At 49.5% G+C, this 16458-nt stretch overlaps 1 protein-coding gene across 1 annotated transcript in view; it reads right to left on the bottom strand.

Annotated features, from left to right (window-relative positions):
• Positions 1–16458, bottom strand: part of PAPPA (pappalysin 1) — a 266420-nt gene that overhangs the window by 224131 nt on the left and 25831 nt on the right. The window contains exon 2 of the mRNA XM_027550637.1: positions 6773–7835. Coding sequence (XP_027406438.1) covers positions 6773–7835 — 1063 coding nt within the window. The remainder of the gene's footprint in view (positions 1–6772; positions 7836–16458) is intronic.

The raw sequence follows: 16458 nt of genomic DNA, 5'->3' as shown, positions 1-16458 counted from the left end.
GAATCAGCTACCCACCCACTATGACCCCCCTCAACACTGAGGGGATCGTTCCGTGTTGCAGAGATGTATCCTCTAACACAGACATCTGGGGTGTTTTCAAAGTAAACTACTGTGTGAGCTCAATGAGTTTGATAGAAGTTATGTGGTCTTCATTTAAAAAGCCAATTCTGTGGTCAGTCCTCAAAAAAAAAAAAAAGTATTTTAAGAATGGAAGTAATCTGAACAAATGCCCTCAGTGTGCGCACCGAAGTTTCAGCCAGACCTTCTTTATGAGCCTGCAGTCTCCATAAGACAAAGCTGGTAGAAGAGGAGCCCACGTGCGCCTGGGGGCAGGGAGGGGAGCCTCCCAGCACCTACTATGTGCCACGCACTGGCCCAGGTGCTTCACACACCATGGCTCCATTTAAATTTCCTGACATGCCACACCCAACTGTGACCGTTGAGAACCCAAGTCATGTTACTGCAAGATGGGCCAAGGCAGACAAGGAACCAAGACTCAAGTGCTGGTCAGTCTCCAACACCCCTCATTTCTCCATTCCACCAGGCCTGACTGCTGTTATTGCTTTAATGAATGTTAGTCACGTTAAATAAACTCTGATATTCTGATTATAAAATTCCAAGCAATTTCTCTTACATGATTACTGGAAAAGGATGAACAAAGTTACAGAAAAAAACAACAATGCCTTCTTTCATCTGCGTGCTGGTTAACTCTTCCCAGAACTCTTTCTGGGATGTTATTTTGTGTGACCCTCGAGGCAATCGTGTGATCCTGGCAGTCAAATACCATTGTTACTATTTTTCCCTTTGGACAGACATGGAAACGGAGGCCCGAAGAGATTAAGAGACTTGCATAGCTAAGTCAGGGCTCGAATCTGTTTCCCCTGAATTCTTCTCTCGTTCTTTCTAAGTCTGATTGTGGGAGGTTCGTAATCTGATGATCAAGAGAGGGCATCTACCTGCATGAAGCCTCAAGCATCTACCCCACCTCTTTCTTATACCCTCCCCACACCTGCCCACCTCCATCTCTCTGCTCCTACCTTGCTCTTTTATTCCACTCCAGACCCTACAAATGCTGTAAACCTGTTTGTATACCTTCTCGACCAGAAAACTTTTCCTGATTGCTCCTGACTGCTATGAATCTGCCTTTTCTCAGAGCTCATGTAAGTCTTATCATCTGTCTGGTTCATTTGGAAGCGAATCATCTGCTCTCTTGCCATCTCTTGAATGACTGTAACAAAATGTCATGAAACCACAGCATGCAGATACCTTGAGGACATGGATCATATCTTCAATCCCTAGGGCATTTCTCACAGTCCCTTGGATAACAAAGTCCCTTACCAAAATACGGATGATGAATAAGAACACAGCCTTCCTGAACAGACTGCTTCCAAGTAGCCAGCTGCTAAGACATCAAGGCAATGGAGGGCACTGAAATGCCTCGGGAGGAAGAAACGAGACCCCAGGACTTGTGCTCTGCTTGGCCCCCCTCTCTCTGTGAGGCCTGGGTCAGCACTGCCCCTCTATGGTCATGGGGGCTGGACCATTCCACCACTCATTTCAGCTCAGAGAGTCCCTGATTCCAAGCAACTGTGTTAGACGTGCAGGGAACGGAAGAGAAGAAAGTGCATGCTCTGTGAGATCATTCTAGAAAAGAAGTAAAAAAAAAAAAACAAACCCAATAAAGGGTCTCATTGGAAGGCAAACCATCTACTGGCCTCAGATAAGGGGCAGGAGAAGAGACTGAGGAGGATGACAGGCACTGGCAGAAGGGTCACGTAGACTGCCTGGAGGCTTATTCCAGCCCTTTCCAAAGATTCCAGCAACACCCACTTGGGTCCAAAGAAACAAAGCACGGCCCCAGGGGATTGCCCTTGTTACATTAAAAATAATAATGCAGAGAAGACAAAGAAATCGTTTCCCTGTGAGCCATCGTCCGGGTGTCTGGGAGGTCTCCTTTTACCTGTCCTATTCCATAGGAACAGACGTTCAAGTGAAGTTCACCTAACGATGCCAGAGCTCGCAGCTAGAAGGGGTCCATCAGGAACTTGGTGGGTGTGTTGCAACATCCTCTCACCATGAAGTGTGCCCAGCCCGAAGTGTCAACTGCCCCTGGATTTCCTGATACCAGGGCTTTCTATTAACATCCAGGTTTTTCATTTCATTTATAAAAAGATGCACCAAGTACGTTCTGTTTGTAGACATTTCTAATGGCTGCAAATGAAGTCCTGCCTACCTGGCTTGTCTCCACTATTGTAGGGAACGGCCAAGAGTCACTGGAATGTCTTTTTATAACTGTCCAGTCCAATAAAAAGACCTGTGCTTCCCCTCCAAGACAGCTCCTCTTGGCTGAGACTGGGGGGTGGGGGGTGTCCTTCTTTCACACCAGGGATCGTGATGCCTTGTTTGCTCACCTCTCTTATCCACTGGATAAGAGAGAGAAAGAAAGTGAAGCTGCTTAGTGGTGTCCAACTCTTTGCAACCCCATGGACTGTAGCCTGCCAGGCTCCTCCATCCACGGGATTTTCTAGGCAAGAGTATTGGAATGGGTTGTCATTTCCTTCTCCAGGGGATCTTCCCAGCCCAGGGATCGAACCCAAGTCTCCCACATTGCAGGCAGATGCTTTACTGTCTGAGCCACCAGGGAAGCCAGGATATCCACTGGATGATGAGCTCCAAAAGGGCAAGGACAGGGCTGGCACAAAGGGAACATTCAACATTTAAAGAGAAAAGAAGGCAAAATAGGAAGGAAGGAGGGAGGAAAGGAAGGAGGGCCTAAAGAAATGAAAGGAGGGATAGAGGCAGGCTATAGTTTTTCACGAGATAAACCGAACCCCTTTCTGCTTATGCTCCAGACCCCAGCCATACTGAGTGACTCCATATTCCACAAGCCCTTCCTCATCCCATCCCTCCCCAACCCCTTACTGAGGCTGCATCCTCTTGGTGGACCCGCTTTCTCAGTGTTCTGTTTACTCATCCACATCCACTCCCTAGCCCCCTTCTTTGTCCATATCCTCACTCAGGTATCCTTATCCTGCCCTCTTAACAAGGAAACCCCATGGCCAATCTAGCTGTAATAGTTCTGCAGTGGCTCATGGACATCCAAAGTCCTTATCTGATTCTCTTCCAAACTCCCTCATCTCAGCATTTCACGACTCCACATGCTCAGAAGAGGAGGGCAAGGTCAGAGAGCCGGGGAGCAGGTATCCGTGAAAAGCAAGAATGTCAGCACAGTCCTGAGAAGCTTCATCGCAGTAGATGACTGGGCCTCGGAAACCTAGAGGGCCCTTAACCTCATTCTGATCACTAATGGATTATATGAGCTTAGGCCTCAGCTTCCCTCTATGGGGGAAGCAGGCTTTGGACCCACTGATCTCTGAGGCTGTTTCTAGGTCTGACATCTAACATCATTTCGATGTCTTCTGTAGCCTTCTGCTAGGACTGGGTGAACTTTGTAACACATGAACTCCTGAGAACGTGGACTAAGGGGGCCCAAGGATTAGTAGGCAAAGAATGGCTTCGAATGTGTTAGAAGAAAGGTAATTCTCTGATGGAGTCTGCACTACTGTATCACTGGTGGATCTTAGTTTACTCGAAGGAACTGCTACATAAGCTGTCAGGATGATGAATTTTACTCAGTGCCACTCTAAGTAAGCTGTGCACCAGCCACTTCTCATTAGTCTATGGCACAATGAGTATAGAAGTGGAGAGACAACATTTAGAAACTTTAGAGAACTCTTGACACTGCTTCACCATTCTTGGGGATACTTCATTCATAGCAGTTCATTTTTGTTGTATGTTACAAAAGAATTGGTTGGCAACGTAGAGGAAACAAAACTGGTTCTCTACCACAGACTGAGAAGTAGTAATTGAAATATTATCTTTATTGTTTTTACCCACTGAGAGAGAGGGAGGGTGGGAGGCAGGCAACGCAGGAGCATACCTTGTGTATAAAACAAGTTCACCTCTTCATTAAAAATCATCGAGACAATGTCAATCTAATTTTCTATTACAGGTGTTGTCCTTCTTTCCTAGCTCCCTCTCTCCCTTTCTTTCCTCTTTCTTTCCTTTTTCATTCATTTCTTCCTCCCCCGCCCCGTCCCTCCCTCTTTTTTTAAAATCATAAAGCAAGTGTTTTCTCTGCAAATTTCCACAGGTTTTTCTCTGCACACAGGAGAGCTGATTCAGCCAGAATGCTGTGCCCCTCCCCCTAGCTTCATCAGGAGGTGAAACATACCCGGTGGGGCTCCCTGGGGCACAGGACTTTCCAGCCAGCAAACACACAGGCCCTGGTGTGAGTGGTCACAGTGCTGGCAAATGGCTGCTCACGGGCATTCTGGACATGTGGTCCCATGACTTAGAAAAGAGGAGGCCGCTGGCACCTGCCAGCACTGTCTGCTGATGGTCAGCTCTCTAGAACCTTGGGCCCCGCGGCCCCGGCACCCCAACCACAGAGGTCAGCTGCCCTTGGTCCTGCCCCAATCATACTCAGCAGTTTTCTCCCAAAGGCTTTACGAAAGCCACCTCGCCAGTCACTCCTGCTTTTTGACTCTGCCCCTTACTGCTCCTTGGATTTAAAAATACCTCCCTTCCATGGGAACTGTGGAGTCAACAGAGCAAGACTCAAATCTAAGCTCTCTATGCTTTAGCTGAGTGACTGGGGGTCAGTCCCTTCCTTCTTCTGAAGCCCGGATTTCCTTCCGCAAAGAAGGGACACAGGTGCTCACCTTCCTGGCACTGGAAAGGTGCTGAATAAACATTTGTTGCATGAATGAATGAATGGATAAACGGACAAATAGATGAGTGGCTTCCAGTATTCCTGGCTCTTTATCTATCCTCCCACACCCACTCTACCTGGGCATCCCAGGAACTCCTGGGGTCTGGCTCAGGAGAGCATACATCACATTCATCTCAGAAGTCCTGCATTTGTGATTTAGCCAGATGTCTTTCCTGACCTGGGACTTTGGTTGAGTCATTTCACTCTTTAAGGCCTTATCAGTTAAATACAAAATGCTAACCCTGTCCAGTCATTCTCATCAAAGGCCATCAAAGCCTAACTAGAGCAGAGATGAAAGTGCATGGTGACCTGGAAGGAACCTGCCACACACCAAGGCTTTTCCTACATGGGCTGCTCCCATCTCTGAGCCAAGGTGAGAGTCCAGGGGCCCGCCTGGACTCAGCCAGAAGGCTGAGCTGACGTGCTCTCTGGCTTGGGGCCAGGCATGACATTCTCTTGCCAGCATCGTCATTCCTCTGCACATAGGTATTTTGTCGGTGCATGGGAGGCCCTGGCTCTTGTGAGAGAGACATAAAGAGAAGAGTCAGCAGAAAACCTGCAGAGGTTGGCAAATGAGCCAACCAATCAAGCCATCAGCAAGGCCAGGGTCCTGTGAGCTGGAGAGAATGGAAAAGTTCAGCATGAATCTGGAAAGTCAGGAAAGTGGATGCAGACTGTCTCTCTGACTTAAAACTAGTCCCCCTGGGTACCACATCAAATGGCGGTCACCTATGGTCCACCTCTGGGTGTTTTGGGGGGTTGCTGGTCAGAGTTGTAGTACAAGGCAGAGGCTAAGTCAGGCATTAGACAGAAAATCTGCCCTCCACCATTTCCACCCTCTTCTCAGCAATATGTGAAGCTCCTCTGCCTTGAGTATCCTCCTTCTACCTCAACTCAATCTACTCAATCTCTGATGTCCAAACCGTACCTAAGCTTTCCCTAAAATGTTCAGGCTGCAAGTCAGCTGTTCCTCTTTGACCTCCTACGCATGCTCCATGCTGCCTTTCATTGTTCAAGAAGCGGCAGATGCACTTATCGAGAGGCAGTCACCTGCTAGCCCCTAGGAGAGACTTGCTTGGCCGGCCCTCATTTGATCCTCAAAGCAACTTCACAAAGTAGGTGCCACTGTCATTCCCATTGTACAGATGAGGACATCTGTAAGAGGTCACAAAGTAAGGGAAGAGCCCTGAACCCAGGATTCTTGCCTGGAAAATCCCATGGACAGAGAAGCCTGGCAGGCTACAGTCCACAGGGTCCCAAAGATTCAGACATGACATAGTGACAGAAAAAGTATGCAGTCTGTCTGACCCCAGCCCATCCCAGCTCCACCAGAACTGCCCAACAGACCCTTCTGCTAGCACAGAGGCAGTCATATGACTCTGTCTAGTACGGTACCACTAGCCCCAGGTGGCTACTGAATTCTGAAAACGTGGCTAGTGTGATGCAAGAACTGGATTTTAAACTGCATTTCATCTTCACTAATTTAAAAACAGTCACATGTGGCTAATGACCACTGCACTGGACGGCAGACTGTAGCTGTTAGTACTCAGCCCAGGTGGTCCAGTTCCAGACTCTGAGCCTTTTGAGAAGACAGGATCTTGAGAACTCCCTCTGAGCCCATAGGAGGCGATGCAGAAATATTTCGGTAAAGGACTAACCTTGCGTATTTGTTTAGTCACTAAGTTGTATCGGACTCCTTGCGACTCCATGGACTGCAGGCCACCAGGCTCCTCTGTCTGTGGGATTTCCCAGGCAAGAACACTGGAGTGGGTTGCCATTTCCTTCTCCAGGGGGTCTTCCTGACCCAGGGATCCAACCCGCCTCTCCTGCACTGGCAGGCAGATTCTTTATCACTGGGCCACCTAGGTAGCCCAACCCTGCATGCAGTCCTGTGATTACTTGGTCCAGTCTGCCTTGCGAATTGGGAAATTCCCGCAGCCCCATTGGGCGTTAGGAGCCACACCCATGGGTAAAAGGGGAGGAGCTCGACTCCCTTACCTGTGCAGATTGTCGGGCTCGAAGCAGGTCTTGGTGACGTCGGTGATATTGGGGTCACAGCACTCCCCGCCGTCGAAGTTGAAGCGCTCGTAGTTGCAGTCCATGTCACACACCCCGTTCTGCTGCTTCTTGGCGAAGGCGGGGTGGCGCAGGTGGCGGCAGTCCCCGCCGTCGTGGCCGGTCAGCGTGTGGTTGCACTCGGGGTCGCAGTTCTCGTCGCCGATCTTGCTGATGTCGCAGTTGGCCAGGATGAGGCGGCGGCGCAAGGAGGAGTTGCTCACCTCCAGCACCTCGAGCTCCCAGGAGATGTTATAGTGCTTGAAGGCCTCGGCCAGCTGCTGGTGCTGGAAGTCGATCTGCTGCCGGCTCACGGTGGGGTTCTCCCGGCCGTCGTCGTGGAGGTTGACCACGCGGTAGCGCACCACCTTGGGCTGGCGGAGCCGCGGCAGCTGGTTGTAGTTGGCAATGACCTCGGGGCTGTCGCACAGCGTCTGCCCGCACAGCGGCGGCTCCAAGCTGGTGTCCAGCCGGAAGCCGTGGGCGCCGCTGACCTCCACGCGGGGGCTGCTGCCGTCCTTCATGGGGGACCAGGCTCGCTTCACATTGTCCCAGTTCTCCTGCAGGAGGAGCTGAGGTAGAGGGCCCTGGGGGCCGCGGGTCCCCATGTCCAGCAGGATCTCGCGTTGCGTCCTGGCCACCTTCCACAGGCTGAAGCGCTCCACGGAGCCCCGGTAGTTGTGGTTCAGGGTGCTGCCTCCCAGCATGAGGACTTTACACTTCTGGGTCAGGGGGCTGAAGATCCCGCCCACCTGCTCCCCGGAGGTGGCCACCTGGGCACCGTTCATGTAGAGCTTCATCAGCCGCCCGTCGTAGGTGGCAGCCAGGTATACCCACTGGCCTGGGAGGTAGCTGCGGTGGGCATTGATGGTGGTCACTTGCCGGGCCCGGTCTGTCTTCAAGGAGAAAAAGTAGCGTGGGTCTCTGTTGCCTTGGTCACTGACGGTGTGAATGCCCACGACCCATCCTCGGTCACGTGAGGCATAAGAACATTTGTCATAGAGCCCTATGTAGCCCCAAAAGAAAAAGATGAATAAATAAAGGGTGGAGGAAGGAGGGGAGAGTTCTTTCTTTCTGATAAAATTCCTATCAGGATGCCCAGAAGAGGAAGTCACAAACTGCGCTCAGTGGCCTTCTGGCGGTGACTGACTGAGCCTTTGGGACCACCCCGAGGGCAAGGTGAGGGCTGGAGGAATGGAGAACACGGATGAGGTAGCTTTGGGAGGTTCTGACCACAACTTTAACCCATGTGGTTTCACTTTGATTGGTTCTGAGAATGGGGCACACAAAAAATGACATTTGTTTGCAGAATACACACTTGAGCTAAAGAAAACAACAGTAATACTACTAATAATTAAAATCTGAAAATCTTTGATTTTGCAAAACCGTTGGATGGGGAAGAGGACTTTTTAATTAAAAGTGTATTTTAAGTGTAGAATGACATACATGGTGAGAGGGAGAGGTAAGAGAAGAATCAGAGAGAGAAAATGCTCAACAGAAGGTGCATTTCGACAGCTCTGACTATAGTCACCATAACGGGAGTGCATCAGCCACCAGCTCTCATCAGTGATCAGTGGTGGTGAATTGCCGGGAAAGTTGCCTGGAGAAGTGATGGTCATGGACTGCAAAGCTTCTATCGTAACAGTAGCCCTGACTAGCTCTGACATTCACCCCCAAGAAAGCCAGGCGTACTTACTATCTGAGCTGGAAAGGTTTTTAAACATCAACAATTCCAACTCCTTCACTCAAAAGTTAAGGGAGTTGAGACCCAGGAAATGGAAGGTATTTGTTAGGTTACATAGTCACTGACAAATTTCCTGAGACCCAGTTCAAACCTGCTTTTCTCTAACATTAATGCTAATATTTTAAAAAGTAAAAGTCATCCTCTTGGCATAAAAAGATGTTGGGGACTCCATCATTAAGTAAAACCAAGCCTCTGTCACAAGTGAGGCATTGTGTGAAGGTCTGCATATGCATTAATTCATTCAACCCATTTAGCACCCTCAAGGTGATGATATTAAGTTAACAAAGGAGGAAACAGGAATTGAAGGAGGTAAAGAGATGGATGGTTTAAGGTCAACTGGTTGGTAACTAGATCCTAGATCCATCAGACCCTAGGATCACTGTCCTAGGTACTAACTCTACCTCCCTCTCCCCCATCAGTGTCACCAGGGGTCCATCTGCATAAAAACACCTGCCTGGGTTGTCCCAAATTTCAGTTGAGTGTTTGGGGAAGTTCCAAGCTAGACATCTCTAGACTTAGCCTGGAAACCCCAGGAAGTCACTAAGTAGATTCTCTCTGGATCTAAGTCTCTTTACTCTCATCAACTCCTGTTCCCAGCTTTTATGGAATACACCCAGTGTCCTTGGCACAGGCAAGCAGTTGGATGGGGAAGAGGACTTTCTAATTAAGAATGTACTCTAAATGTTCGATGATGTATGAGGCTAGGTGGGAGGAGAGAGCAGGGATAGGAGAACGAATAAAAGATGCTCATTTAGGAGGACAGCCCCTACTTTCAGCTGGAGAACTGCTGCGGTCACCATAACTTTGAGTGTACCTCTGCCATTAACACTCATCAAATGAGCACAGAGAGCTTCTAGCACAATCAGTAGAGAAGGCCCACACACTTTGTACTTCTTTGTGGGTACTGGGGCCTTCAATTTTGTGTAAATCTGTTAGCAGCTGACATGGATGGTAGTTTTGGCCAAGCTTCCAAGTCCACCTACATCTTCCCTATCACCATTCCCTGTTCTACCAACTTTCAAGTGATGGCCAGGGTCTCCTACAATATCAACCTGCTCTCAGGCCTTGCTGAAACACCAAGTATTGGTGGGTCTTGGTTCTCTCCCCGGCAAGGGAAGGGAATGCATGAGGTTTCCCTCATACGCCTGCTCCACGGGGGATTTTCTGTGATCCCAGGTTTCCCAATGGCTAAAACAGAAACCACCTCTCCCAGGAAGCTTTCCCTAATGGTCCTGTGAGGAATAATCACTCTCTCCTCTGAATTCTTTGTACTTGTAGGAAACTGGACATTTACTCTCTGGTTTTGGAGTCTCCCCTAGACACGACACTTTTTGAGAATGATGACTCTGTCTGGGTCATCTCTACCCTGTCCAGCATCTTGCACTATGGGGTGTACACAGCAGGCACTCAGCAAGTGTCCCACAAATGCACACATGGATGATTCTGAACAGAGTGGGAGAAGAGAAAAGGTGAAATAGAAGCAGAGGCACTAATCTATGACTCCCTGGGTAAAGGACAGAGAGAATCAGAAGACAGAGTGTGTTCTTGGCCGGATACAAAGAGCAGGGCCTTTGGAGTCAGGGTAATTCTGATGACAACAATTATTGGCCATACATCCGGGGCAAATCGCTTCACCTCTGTGGATCTCAATCCCCTCCTCTCTATCTCTCTTTACACATGTTGTCACGCTTAAAAGACATAGTGGCTATACCATCCTTGGCACACCATGGCTGTCCAGATGGGACTACATTGTTAAAATGCTAGAGGGTCTCAGAGTGATGTCAAGGATGCAAAGGGGGGAAGGATGAAAACAAAATGTAGCAACACCAGAGACAGTAGGCACCCTAAAGACCAGGTGGCTGATGTGTTAACAGCGGGTAGGATGAAGGCTCAAAGAGCACGAGTCCTCCTCAAATTTACTGGCAAACGCTACTCAGAAATCATAGCCCAACCCCCCTCCCCTTGGCTTTGCTACTGTCATGAGACTTGCATGGTAAAAGCTACCTCCCCACTGACCTCTCCAAGGCGAAAGCTCCGACTCCACATTTGGAATGAGCTCCCCTATGTCTTGCACTGATAGCTATGGGAAGTATGAGAGAACAGGCTTCTGGACTTCACCCCCTGCCCCTCTGACCTTGCCCCCCGTCCCCATCCCTGCCCTCGCCACATCCCACCTCTCTGCTCACCTTCTCTTCCGCTTCTGGCTAACAACCCCCCTACCTCACCCCGGAACAGAAATTCTTCTAGTGAGAAAATTCACATCTGGAACAGGATTCTTTCTCTCTCTCTCTCTCTGCAGGTTTTTATTTGGCCGGGGGCTCTCAGGCCTGGCTTTCCTGTTGCCTTTGGAAGGTGGCTGGCTGGAGTAGCAAGGTAAAATGTGACCACATCTGAGAGTGCCCTCAGCTCAGGACCTTCCTGGGACTGGGGTACATGGGCTTCGGGCGCCTCTGTTTGCAGTTGAGAGAAAAGAGGGAATCAACAAGAACGGCTAGACTCTGCGACATGGAGCGGAGGACCAAGAGACAGCTTAGCCCCAGGAGGCAGAGAGGAAGGGCAAAGGGAGGGTTTCAGTGGAACCAAGAGGAAACACAGTAAGGAAATGAGAACCCTGAAGCAGTGGCTGCAGAAGTTCAGAGGGAAATATTTACCTGGGGTGTTAGTGGTGAAAGGAAATCACTGAATTTCAATACGGATGGGGGGATGGGGGTAGGTTGTAGTGGTGAATGGGATTTATTTCTGGGCAAAAATAAAGTAATCAACAGCAGCCACATTTCAGAGGGCTGGATGGGAGACACCGCTGTTTCACCAGCCTGGAACTGGAGAGCTGGGACCAGAGATCTGGGCTCTCGGTCTGCCGCATGACCTTGCCGGGGACAAGTCACCCTGCCTCTTTGGCTGCCAGGCCTTATTTCCCTTTTCTGAGAAAGGAGGAGTTGGGAGTAAACGATCTCCCTGCTACAGTTTAAGAGCTCTTTTGTTCCCTGTGAGAATGGTTCCTTGTAAGGAGGAGATACTTCAAAAATGTGCGTTGATTTGAATCGAATGCCTCACGTCATCGCCAATTCTTGTGTGCTTAGAGGACACGTCCTCTGTGTGTCTCCACACCAGACATGCAACAGTGTTCTCTGGAGGACGTGGGTGAATGCCAGTACCCCTCCACCCCATCCTTCCCCACGGTTCTCCAGGAAGATAGAGACAGAGTGAAAGAAACAGTAAGGCAGTCTGAACGTCGCACCATCTGGGCGGGACTAGAGGTTGATCCCGGGGGACACAGCCTCACGGAATGGCCACGGGCAATCCTGCACACCATCTAAGCTAATTAGCATAAGCCTGCCTCAGAGCTGTGAGCACGTGCGAGCAGGCAAGGAAAGTGCCAGAGCCCATTCATTCCCCAGCCAATGGCCGTCCGGGGCACCTGCACGGATGAGGAAGTAGAGGCCCAGGAAGGAGGCTGCCCTGGGTCTCATGGCCAGCATCAGACACTTGAACCCTAGTCTCTCTAATGTGTCCCTATCTGCTGGCAGCCAGATTTGCTGTGAAAGGGCTGCACAGCCCAGCAGAAGCTTGATGTTTATTTATTTTTATTGTATCTCTCTTTCTCTTTTTATTTTTTCTTGGTCTCAACTCACCCAGAGATAGAGGGCATGCACAATGGGGGCAAGTTCGAATGCAGAAGGCTTTGCAGGGAGTTTCCCAAAACCTCTGCCCGGGCCACTCCGGGAGAGTTGTCTGGGCTTTGGGGCTAGGATCACTCTCAGGATCCCTGCACTGTCAACGCCCGGGGGCAGGGTGGTGTGACCACGCCACTCCAGCCCAGGTATAGACGGGTCTTCCTCCCACACAATCATCACGCTCCTCCCTGTCCTAGACGTCTGTTTGGTAATTATGCATTCAGTGTCTGCTTCCTGACTATATCTCTCTCCGGTTCATTTCTAAACGCCCAACATCCAACACAGCATCTGGTACCTTGCAGGTGCTGCATAGAGTCTGTCATTAAAATTATAAAATAAAGGAAGGGAGGGAGCAAACCAGGGAGGCAAGAGAAGGGGCGCGGGGGGACACTTCTCTATCACTCTGCTCCTTGTAAGAGCACCATCATATTATTAATACAATCACATTGTTTAGAGCGTACTCAGCGCCATGTGCTTTATGGGACTTCTCTCACTTGGTCTTCACCACAAAACTACCAACGCAGCCCAGTTTGCAGAGAAAAACAGAAGCTCAGAAAGGTAGCAGCTTGTCCAAAGCAACACAGCTTAGACTCCATGTCCATAGGAGTCCCAGACCCAACTTCTTAATCACATCACTACACCAAGTGCCAAGTGCCACACACGTTATCCTGGGCTATCTGAAGACATGCCCCACCCCCTGCAGAAACATCTTTGTAAGTTCAACAGCAGCAACACAAGCAAGTGGAACTGAACTGCAAAAAGGCTGCTTTCTGTGTCATTCTTCTGCCTGGGGCTCAAAAACTGGACTAAGAATCAGCGGTCCTTTATGACTAGCTTTTCGTCGGTTCTACCTGACTTGCCTCACTTTACTGGGACTAGAGACTTGCCCGGGCCTGGTTGTCTATCTGGAGTCTGGGGTGCCTCCCTGCTTTGTCCTTCAGCATCTGAACCTCCACTACTAGCCCCCTTGCCTATGGGTTTCTGACTCAGCTTTGCTCCATTGCCCAGGTTCTGTATTGCAGTGTTCTTCATCTTTCCTTCAACGTTGCTGTCCTGCTCTTGGCTGCCTCCCATCTTCCATTCCATCTGCCATGGGCTGAAACGTGTTCCCCTCAAAAAACTCCTAGGTGGAAGGCTAGCCCCTCATCCCTCAGAATGTGAATGTATCTAGAGAGAGATCTTTAAGGAGATAATTAAGCTACAGTGAGGTTATTGGGGTGGGCCCTAATCCAATAGAATGGTTGTGCTAAGAGGAAGAGATACAGATACAAGGGGAAGACACCATGAAGACGTGGGATGGAAAAGGTGCCCTATATGGGCCAACGGAGAAGGCAATGGCACCCATTGGAAAATCCCATGGACGGAGGAGCCTGGTGGGCTGCAGTCCATGGGGTCACTGAGGGTTGGATCCGACTGAGCGACTTCACTTTCACTTTTCACGTTCATGCATTGGAGGAGGAAATAGCAACACACTCCAGTGTTCTTGCCTGGAGAATCCCAAGGACCGGGGAGCCTGGTGGGCTGCCGTCTATGGGGTCGCATAGAGTTGGACACGACCGAAGTGACTTAGTAGCAGCAGCAGCAGCATACGGTCCAAGGGCAGAGGACTCGGAAAATCCAACCCTGCAGACACTTTGATCCCAGACTCCTAATCTCTAGGGCTGTGAGAAAATAGATCTCTGTTGTTCAAGACAGCAAGTCATGGTGCTGTGTTATGGTAACCCTAGCAAACTATAATACTGCCATTCAACAAGTTTTTTTTAAGCTCTCCCCCTGAAGTTTCTCTTAAATCATTTGCTGCTCTGTACTCAATTCAGTATCCTTCTTGGTTACAACACATTGTCTCAGCTTAACTCCTACTGTGGGCAGGGCAAGGAGTACTGCGAGGATATAAAAATGGGTGGTGTGGTCGCCTCACAGGAAAAGCTCCTCCCAGCAAAGAGATGCTTCTTCGCTCCAGCTGGAGCCCCTGCTGTGTACTGAGCATGCACATAGCTGCTTCTGGGCCAAAATGTCTCCTATGACCCTCACAAGCAACCTTGTATAACAGGTGCTGTTTACAGATGAGAAAACTGAGACTCAGAGGGGTGAGGTCAACCTGCCCAAGGTCACACAGCTAAGGGGGAGGAAGGAGTGGAATTCAAGACTCCTGATTTCAAGTTCAGTTCCCCTATAGATGAGCCAGACCTCCACTAGGAGGACCTTGACATGCACTGGCATTCACATTGCATAAGACACTTTAAGCAGCCTAGCGCTGATGTAAAGTACACAGGAGGATGTGTGTCAACCAGACGCAAATTCCATGCCATTGCACACAAGGGACTTGAGCATCCCACAGCTTTTGGTAACTACGGTGGGTCTGGGAACAAATGCACTGGGAATACCAAGGCAGAACTGTAATGATAATAATAACGGGCAATGTAGTGGTCTCCTGGCTAAGCACAGACATCCCCTTCCATGCTCATAAGAACCCAGTGAAGTGGGCTTGACTGATCTTCCTTGACAGAGAAGGAACAGGTGCAGAGAAGCTAATTGGCTTCCCTCCAAGGATCTCAGCTAGAGAGTGGGAGAATCCCACTTGGGCTAACTCTAAAGCCAGAGCTGTCTTCTAGGATGCTCTCTTTCAGGGGGAAAAATCTCTTGGCCCACGGTCAAGGTTCTTGTGCCCCAGCTCTGCCACTTTGCTGCTGTAGGTCAATGGGTGGGCAGTTCCCCCCAGCAAGGGCATCCTCAAATCCTCCCCTATGAAATAGGAGGGTTTTATCACACAGCCACAGAGGTCCCTTCCACCTGAGACCCTCTGTAACTCTGAGATCTCAGGTCTTTCAGAAGTCCCTGCCTCAGTTCCTACTGAAGGGGATATAAGGTCATGGAGGAGTGGGGAGGAGGGAGAAGAAGGCCATTTCAGGCCCTCCAACTTCAGGATGTCCACTAGCTGTGGAACCTCAGCCAGGGGAATACGAGCAGAGGTGAGAGGATGTGGGGATGAAAGGGGGAATTTAGGTCAACAATCTGGTTTCTTTCAGGAGGCTAAAAAAAAATTAAAAGCTCAAAGTTGAAGCTGGTCCTTTTTTTTTGTTTGTTTTGTTTTCCCTTCCATGGTTTAATGGCTGATATCAAAGCCACAGAGAAATGCTTGAGAGAGCAATCCTATGGAAAGCTTTTATCTGTCTAGAGGAGGGTGATTAAAACAGACAGATTCGGGTTAAGTATACCCATGGCCCCTGCACTTGGTTCATTGGTGGGGGAGGACCACCAGGGTGACCCTGGAGGACTCAGCAGCACCAGGCAGGTGCCCGAGGGACTTCAGCATCCCCATTCTTCCAGGCCAGCGTACCTTGGCTCAAAGGACGGTGCTTAGGCTCAGTGGAAGGAGAAGGCTTGGAAGAAATCACACTTGGCTAGAGGCTTCTCCACACTCTGCTGAGTTCTGGTTGTCTCTCCCTCTGGGTGTGAGAGGCTGGGATATCAAGAGTGACCCTTTGGGGCAATTCACAAGGTCAAGATCAGCTCAGCATCTCCTATGTTCGTCCCATGGGTGGGGCTAGGTCTAGGTGGAGCAGTGTGACCCGCATCCATGGTGGTGCCTGTGTCTGCTCCCTGACTGTGGTCTTTTTCCCTGCTGGGAACCATCACCCGAAAAGTCCCTGATATTATCAGTCCGCTCACTTCTTCTTCTTCTTCTTCTTCTTTTTTTTTACACTAGCCTTGTGACCTTGGATGAGCTCATTCAACTCTCTGAGGCGGTTTTCCCATTTGTATTCCAGGGATTAAACAGTCTCATTCTGTATACTTCACAGGTCTTTTTTTTTTTTTTTTTTTGAGAGAGAGAGAGAAAGGAGATAAATGGATGCATATTTCCTTGTAAACTATTTAAGGCCATTTGGATGTAAGGCAAGGTGAACAAGAGTATGTCTAAGGGTTCCTAAAAATCCATTTTCTGTATTAATACACAGACTTACATAACACACTGGGGATGGCAAAGTGCTTTTAGGGGCTCAAGGCGCAGCCCTGTTTCCCTCTGGATTGTGACTCTCCAGGCTGCCTCCTTCACTCACATGAAAGCAAGCTCTGTGAATATAGCACGGTCAGAGTTCTAGAGACCAGCAAACACTCATTCAGGTGCTGGCTCTGCCGTGCATGAGCGTGACACTTGGAAAGTCAGAGCATCTCTCTTGTAGAATTAGTCTTCTCATCTGTAAAATAGGGAT

The sequence above is a fragment of the Bos indicus x Bos taurus genome, chromosome 8 (assembly GCF_003369695.1).
Source record: "Bos indicus x Bos taurus breed Angus x Brahman F1 hybrid chromosome 8, Bos_hybrid_MaternalHap_v2.0, whole genome shotgun sequence".
NCBI lineage: Eukaryota > Metazoa > Chordata > Mammalia > Artiodactyla > Bovidae > Bos > Bos indicus x Bos taurus.
The sequence above is the reverse complement of the archived record's forward strand: the minus strand, read 5'-3'. Positions and strand labels throughout refer to the sequence as shown.